At 55.8% G+C, this 7227-nt stretch overlaps 1 protein-coding gene across 1 annotated transcript; it reads right to left on the bottom strand.

Annotated features, from left to right (window-relative positions):
- Nucleotides 1-3275: 3275 nt before the first annotated feature.
- On the bottom strand, nt 3276-6736 carry RPL18A (ribosomal protein L18a). The gene is made up of 5 exons (XM_010845651.1): nt 6648-6736; nt 5096-5275; nt 4429-4558; nt 3651-3760; nt 3276-3429 (listed from the first exon to the last, which is right to left on the bottom strand). Exons 1-5 carry the CDS (start codon nt 6663-6665, stop codon nt 3337-3339), a joined length of 531 nt encoding a protein of 176 aa, XP_010843953.1. The 5' UTR covers nt 6666-6736; the 3' UTR covers nt 3276-3336.
- Nucleotides 6737-7227: the final 491 nt, after the last annotated feature.

The raw sequence follows: 7227 nt of genomic DNA, 5'->3' as shown, positions 1-7227 counted from the left end.
CCAGCATGACCTGCTGGGTATGTCCTTGAACATCCCATCCTGCTTTCAGTAAAAGCAAACCATTTTTACCACCAGTGGCTGTCATTTCCTGTAAGATTCCCTGATTCCAAGTCCTGAGGATTCTGATCCTGTGGTTCCCAGAGTCTCTCTGGGTTTCAGGATCTATCACGGGTCACCCGGGGCCCCCGGTTGCCTTGCCTGACACAGAAATGAGGTGCGGGGTGGGTCAGGGAGGTGCGGCTCTCCTCCAGGGCTCCCAGCCCTGTCCAGTATGGGACACCCAGCACCTGGAGAAGCCCGGGGGCGGGACCTGGAAGTGCCTCAGCACCTAAGGGCCTCTGAGGTGCAGACTCCTGCCCACCTTTGGGTTGGCTGCGTGAGCCTGGGAAAAGTCTTGTCCCTGGGCCCGAGCTGACCGCTGAGGGGAGCCAGCAATCCAGGTGGCCCGTCTTGCTCCACAGGCCCACACAGAAGGGCCCATTTCTCCCTGGCTCCGGGCCTTTGTGCTGGTTGGTCCTGGCACAACTACCACTGGAGACTTGAGGGTTCGCCTCAGTGGTCCTCACCTCTAGCCAGCTTCTGGACGACTGCGCTATGCATGCTTTGTGGGGTAGTTGCCAGGGGTGGTTACGTGGTAGGTGGTGTCAGTGGACAAGGTTATGCGACGACAGGTAGACTGCAGGATGGGGGTATGAGTAGGTGTGTTAGCAAGCTGAGGGCCTCCTATGAGATTGACCCCATTCCCCAGCTGGTTCCCAGGCTGTAATGTGGATGAAATTTTGGCAGAGCTTCAAGGCGGGGGTGGGTGTGCATGAGGGGCCTTTGTGGGGCCCTCCCTGGCCTTCCACTTTCCTGGTGGTATATTCTCCCACCTGACATTTCTGGCCTCTCAACCTCTAGCTCATCTGAAGCCTGAAACCTAAGGGATCACCGTTTCCCGTTTATACAGGAAAAAACTAAGGCTCAGAGTGGGCTGTGACCTGCCCCAGGAACAGAGATCAGGAGTTTCTTGGCCAAACTACTGCTGGAGAACCAGCCATGTTCCTATATCCCAGCCAGATTATTTCCTGGAAATGCATGCATCACTACTGCTAGTATCACACGCCCATCCTTTAATGGAAAGGAAGCTGCCAAACTTTTCTTGGGTGGCATCTAGATATGGAGACACCTATTAATGAGAGAGAAGAAATCTTTAGGGTAACCAGGAATTTCTGCCAGAAATCACAGGGTTAATGAAATTATCTAAGCAAATATTCCAGAAAAATTTGGCCGGACAAATATATCTTAAAAATCAGGAGGAAGTGCCCTGAGGAAAAAGCATTTATACCGTATGTGGGGAAATTTCTTCAGCCTTTTGCTCCACATACCTGAGCTTTTTTTTTTTTGGCCACATCACAAGGCCTGCAGGATCTTTAGTTCCCGACCGGGGATCGAACCCAGGCCCCAGCAGTTAGTCATGGAGTCCCAACCACTGCACCACTAAGGAATGCCTGTATCTTACCAACCCAGCAGCCCCTGAGAGGAACGAGTCAAGTTCCTGAGATTTTTTTCTATGAGCGATTTGTCTCAGGACAGAATGCTTTCCACATAAGGGAAAGCAAATCCTAAGGTTTCCTTTCAGCCATCAGCTAGTTCACCCGTGGTGTTGGCAAGGTTGAAGGAAAATAGTCCTCTTATTGAGAGTTAATTAGTATGTTAGTGGTAGGCATTTTGGCATTAATACACAAAATCTGGCCCAGCACTGCCAGATCTGGGCTTACCCACGTGGTGCAGATGGGGGTAGAAGAGTGTTCATTGGCCACCATGACCCTCAGATTATTTTTAACTCCTCCTGGGGTCACAGTGACACATGTGGTCTGTGCCCTCAGTCTGGTGTGGGACAGTCCTGTGACTCCATCACTGTATGGTCTACAATCTCCAGTGAGGCAGTGATCTGTGGTCTAGGCAGAGGGCTCAGCAATGTAGGGAGGTAGGGAAGAGCCGCCGGTGCTGGCCTGTGTGAGCTCAGTCACTTCAGTTCTGACTCTTAGTGACCATGGACTGTAGCCCGCCAGGCTCCTCTGTCCATGGATCCTCCAGGCAAGAATACTGGAGTGGGCTGCCATGCCCTCCTCCAGGGGATCTTCCCGACCCAGGGACTGAACACATGTCTCTTACGTTCCCGCATGTGCAGGCAGGTTCTTCACCACTGGCAAGCCCCAGGCAGGGGCTAGAGCAGGCAAAGCAGTCACCAAGGACCCAGGGCCTGTCTTTCCCGTGAGAATGGTTAGCCATGCCTGAGACCTGCCCCGGGAACCTCTCCAAGAACAGGTGGGATTTGAAGTGAGCCGATTTTTTGGAAACCACCCAAGATCATCACGCCAACTAAACCCCTCCTTGGCCGGGTGGGGGAGGGGAGGCTGTGCCCTTGTCCAGGACCATGCTCCTCCCAGCCCCCACTCCACACTACCTCTTTGTGCCGCAGCTTCTTCCCTATCCACGGTTCTCTGGAAGACAAGGCAGGCCCTGACTGACCTGTGTGTCCACTGCCTGCAGAACAGTGACTCCCCAAGGCAGCTGAGCAAATCTAGTCAGTGCCCTGATCTTCTGAGGACGACACCAAGGTACAAAGTGCCTGGATTGTCCAAGGTGACACCACCAAGAACTGAATTCTTAGCTGTGCCTCAGTCTCCTGGTTGAGGAGCTCAGGGTGGGATTAGCTTCATGCCTGGAATTCCCCAGGCCTCAAGTAGACAGATGCCCGCTGAGAGACCGTGGCCTCCTAGGTGGGATTAGGACAGCTTCATTCAAGGGGCCCCCAGCTGGCGGAGGGGAAACAAGTTAGCATAGCAGGCGCACAACGCTCTTGGGCGCCCCCTTGTGCCTGCTCTGAGGATCTACAACAGGACTGGAGGCTAGGTAGGGAAGATCACACCTGGAATAGAACCAAACCCACAGGCTTTTCCCCCAGGGTGCAGCTGTCCTTTTACCACCAAGAAATGATGGGGGGGTGGCACAGAGCTGAGAAATACATATAACATGGCAGGCAAACCAGATCTGGGGCCAAAGCTGGGGCCTGCAGCACACCCCGAAGCTCACAGCAGAGCTGCCTGACGGCACTGAATGGAGAGAGAGCTGAGTGGGGAGGAGCTCGCCCTTCCTAGACCACCTCCCCTTAGGGAGAATCCAGTGCTGGGCCCCTACTCAAGGAGAAGAGGACCCCTCCCAGCGCACTCACAGCTTGGCTGCACCCTTTTGAGTTCTGCAGGGTGTGTAAAGAAAACAAGAAGTGTATATGGGCACTCAGTTTTCCCACTAAGTTTTATTTGTGCAGCCCTGGGGACAGAGGGCCTGAACCTAAAAGAAGGTGTTGGGCCTCTTGGTGGTGAAGCGTGGCTTGTGCTGGCGACGGAGGACCCGGTGGGGCAGTGGGAACTTGATCTTGGAGTCCTGGGACAAGAAGAGGCAGGTAAGGGAGGGTGGCGGTGGTGGAAGGCTCTTAACCTTGTCTCCCAGGGACCACTGAGGTGTGGCCACCCCCCACTGGGCTCCTGCGTCAAACCCGCTGCCTCATTGCATCTCCGAAGGCTGGGGGAGCTGCCAGACCAGTCTGGTGTTCCAAGAGAGCCCCCTCAGCCCAGCCCGCCCAGCAGGACCCGGAGGGCACTCACGTGGAACTGCTTGACCGCGGGTCGGCGGCACTTGCTGGCTGCGATCTCCTCCACCTTCATGATCTGGATTGAGTGGGCCCGGGCTCGGTGCCGGGCGCCCATGTCTCGGTCTGCAGAGACCAGGAGGGGGCAGGGTGAATGTGTACACTTTTCCATCATGGGTGGGGAAGGAGGGCACTCGGGGACCAAATAGCCAAAGCATCTGGCCCCAGCAGGCTCCGGCTACCAAGTGTGTAGAACCTCAAATTCACTTTGAGGGGCACGGCTGCAGCCCCACAAAGGCGACGAGGTAACATTTGCTGTTAGCACCTCTGTTTAAACCACTGCTACAAGAAACAGCAGTTCTTGGGTTTAGGTGCTTGGATTCTGGTCCCGGCAGGTGACACACGCTGGGAGCACCCAGGGTTGCTAATGCCAGGTCCCATCCCCGGACAGGGGCTGGACTAGGTCTCTGGGAGGTAGCTGCATCTATACAAGGGCTGACCTTAAACCTCAAGAGGAGGTTCAGATGCAGTTGGTGCTGGTGAACCAGACCCCCTCCTCTCCACCCACTCCCGGCCCAAGTCCACTTATTGCCAGGTTCCAGAAAAAGGCACACTTGGGGCATCCTCTCCACTCCTAACCCAAAGCAAATACCTCCCCTGCCTCGATCCCTGAGGACTGCCCCCTAGCCCAAGAAGCCTCTTGCATTTCCTGTGCATCTGTCTGACAGGGAAGTGTCAGACTGAGCTGCAGGTGCCTGCCCTGTTGAGTCTAAAGCAGAGGCCCGGCAGCTTACAGCACTGGGTGACGGCGCCGGCAGTGGTCAGATCCCGGTACTCCCGGTACATGTTGTGGGTGCCGCTGCGGGAGTCATAGCGCAGCCAGATGCCGAAGTTCTTCACTCGCAGGGGGGATTTCTCGAACACCTGTCAAGGAGAGGACACGGGCTGAGGATAGAACAAGTGGGCCTCGACCAGGGCCCCCCACCATTCCTGAACCTCTGCCTCCAAAGCTACGAAGGATGGTCCAGTCCCTGGACCTCTCTTGCCCGTCTCCCAGTCCCAGCACCTTCAGGCACCTGAGGGGAAATCTCCACGCTAACCAGAGGGATGCAGGGCAGTCCAGGCTGGGATGCTCCCCCGACGGGGACCGACAAAACTTCGGAATCCCCCCAACCAACCAACAATTCTCTTGGGACCATCTGGGCCATAAAACCATCAGTTACCCAATGCAGCCTCACTGTGCAGAGTCCAGCACCGCCCCCTCCACTTTACAGATGAAGCCCAGGGTTTTCTCATTAGGTAAAGGGCACCAAGCCACCTATCCCATCCTAATGTAGGGCATGAAGACCACAAAGGAACAGGATCAGAGGCTGTAAAGTCTGCTGACTCTGAAGGGTGACAGATGCCCCATGGCAAAGTGTAAATGCACCCCAATCCCACCCAGCTTCAGACACCACATACCTGTCCACAGTAGACAATTTCCCCCGAGGATTTCTTCATCTTCTTCAACTGAGACACAAAGTACCAGAAGCGGGACTTGGCAACAACATGATTAGGCGCAAAAATTCTCATGCGATAGAGGGGTGGCGTGTGGCATTTGGGGGTCGGCAGGCAGCGCCCCACCACCTTATACTCTCGAAGCTAAAAAAGAAACAGTGGTTGAGGTGGGGACCAGCACCCGAAGTCTAGAGGTGGGGACCAGCACCCAAAGTCTAGAGGCGACTGTGGAGACTCACTCTGCTCCCTTCCCCAAGCCTGTTGACAACCGGATCAGGGGATAGAGAGGGTCAAGTCCCACCCCAGCGCCTTCCTGGGATATCTGGGTGACTGGGGGTCATTCCAGTGTCCAAGCCTTCCACATAAAAAGGAGTGAGAGTGGGGAGGATTAACCCAGGTGCCTGAATGCCCTTTGCCCTGGCTCAGGAAAGCTGGGTGAGGCTCTCAGCCCCTCTCTCCCTTCACATTAGCTAGGCATAGACCGGGGCGGGGGGGGGGGGGGTGCCTCCTTCCTCCAACACCTCATCTAGTACACAACAACCTGTCAAAATGAAAATTCGGGACTCCAGAGACTGACCGGCTGGGAATCTCACAGCCAACTCCAGGCAGAATCAGGACAAGAATCCAGCTCCCTGCCCAGCTATGGGTTTCCCGGACTTAGGTCATGACTTGCAGCTGTCTCAGTTTCCCAGTTGCAGTCCAAGAGGTTTGGACTCCCAAGCAGAAGCTCTCTGTTTGTACAGATGCAACAGGGATGATATCTGCTACGTTCAAATCCTGGGATACAGTAGAAAGGAGCCATCTCCACAAAATGGCTCATCACCATTTTACTAATTAATGTCAGTAGAAAATAACCCCAAACATCACAAACTCCATTCTTACTTTAACCTCTCAATCTGACTCATCGGCCTCCCAGACCACCCATTCAGGAAGGGACTGATGCGGTCGGACCCCTTTCCAGTGTGCAAACTGGAGCTGGAAAGCTGAGAATGACCCACCCAAAATGCTTCTCCGCAGGGTCTACTCTTCCATCTCTGAGCCCTAACGCTGATTTTGCCCAGCACCTGCCACAGCGGTTAAGACTCCCACTCCCCATGTCAGCCCCGAGTTATAATAATTTTCTTCTACTTCTCTTACAGCCATACCAAGAAAACACAACACTATTGCCCGCCAACTCCCACCCTTGGCACCATATTCACTTCGCAAAAGGAGAAACTGAGGCTCGGAAGGTCGATGAGGTCCCGTGGCGCGTGTTTCCACGCCGCTCAATTTGTCTCTTTCTGTGGAAAGGAGACTCGGACTCCCCGGACCCCGCGGTTCCCGAGCCGGCCCGGGCCACGCTCTGGCCTCCCCACGCGGCTCCGCAGTGGCCGCCATGTTGCCCGCAACTGGGCACCTCGGCGCACTGGCCCTAACCGGAACGCGCACTCCCCGGGTGTCCCATGCCTCCTCCCGCAGCCCCCGATTCAGTCCGCGTCGCATTCTCTGACTCCTTGCCCCACCGCGCCAGCCTTACCGTCCCTGAGGCCTTCATGGCGCTCGACCCACGACCGCCACCACCCTCGGAAAGGAAGTGGCCGCCCTCGCGCAGCCGCTCACCTTGATTTCGCGGCCGGAAGTCCCTCCCTTTCGATGCCGCAAGCCCATTGGCTCCTCAGCCCCGAGCTCAATAAGATTTGCTTGTTCGTTAACTCCAGATCCACCAACCTCTCAGAGCCCGGCCTCCCTTTGCGGCGAGACTACAATTCCCGAGACGCAGCGCAACTAGGCCTCCTGTTCTAGCGAGGCGTAAGGGAGCGTCGGTGCGCGCGGCATGCCGGGAGTTGTAGGTACACTGGGCGGTCTCGGAGGCCGGTTCCAGGTTCCTGCCTTTACATCTATCTGTGTGCATCATCGTCCCGGTGATGAGGCTCCAGGACCTGAGCGTTCTCTTCTGTAAAATGGGAATGTGTGCTTAGTCGCTCAGTCGTGTTGACTCTTTGCGACCCCATGGAAGAATACTTGCCTGGAGAATCCCATGGACGGAGGAGCCTGGTACCCATGGTAGGACCCCATGGGTAGCCTGCAGCCCATGGGGTCTCGAAGAGTCGGACACA

The sequence above is a fragment of the Bison bison genome, unplaced genomic scaffold (genome assembly GCF_000754665.1).
Source record: "Bison bison bison isolate TAMUID 2011002044 unplaced genomic scaffold, Bison_UMD1.0 scf7180017864221, whole genome shotgun sequence".
Taxonomy (NCBI): Eukaryota; Metazoa; Chordata; class Mammalia; order Artiodactyla; family Bovidae; genus Bison; species Bison bison.
This window is presented reverse-complemented; position numbering and strand designations above follow the sequence as displayed.

Coding starts and splice junctions, on each gene's coding strand:
- RPL18A (XM_010845651.1), bottom strand. Junction 3,761..4,428: donor CGGCGCCGTCACCCAGTGCT/GTAAGCTGCCGG, acceptor TGGTCTCTGCAG/ACCGAGACATGGGCGCCCGG. Junction 3,430..3,650: donor CCGCGGTCAAGCAGTTCCAC/GTGAGTGCCCTC, acceptor TTCTTGTCCCAG/GACTCCAAGATCAAGTTCCC.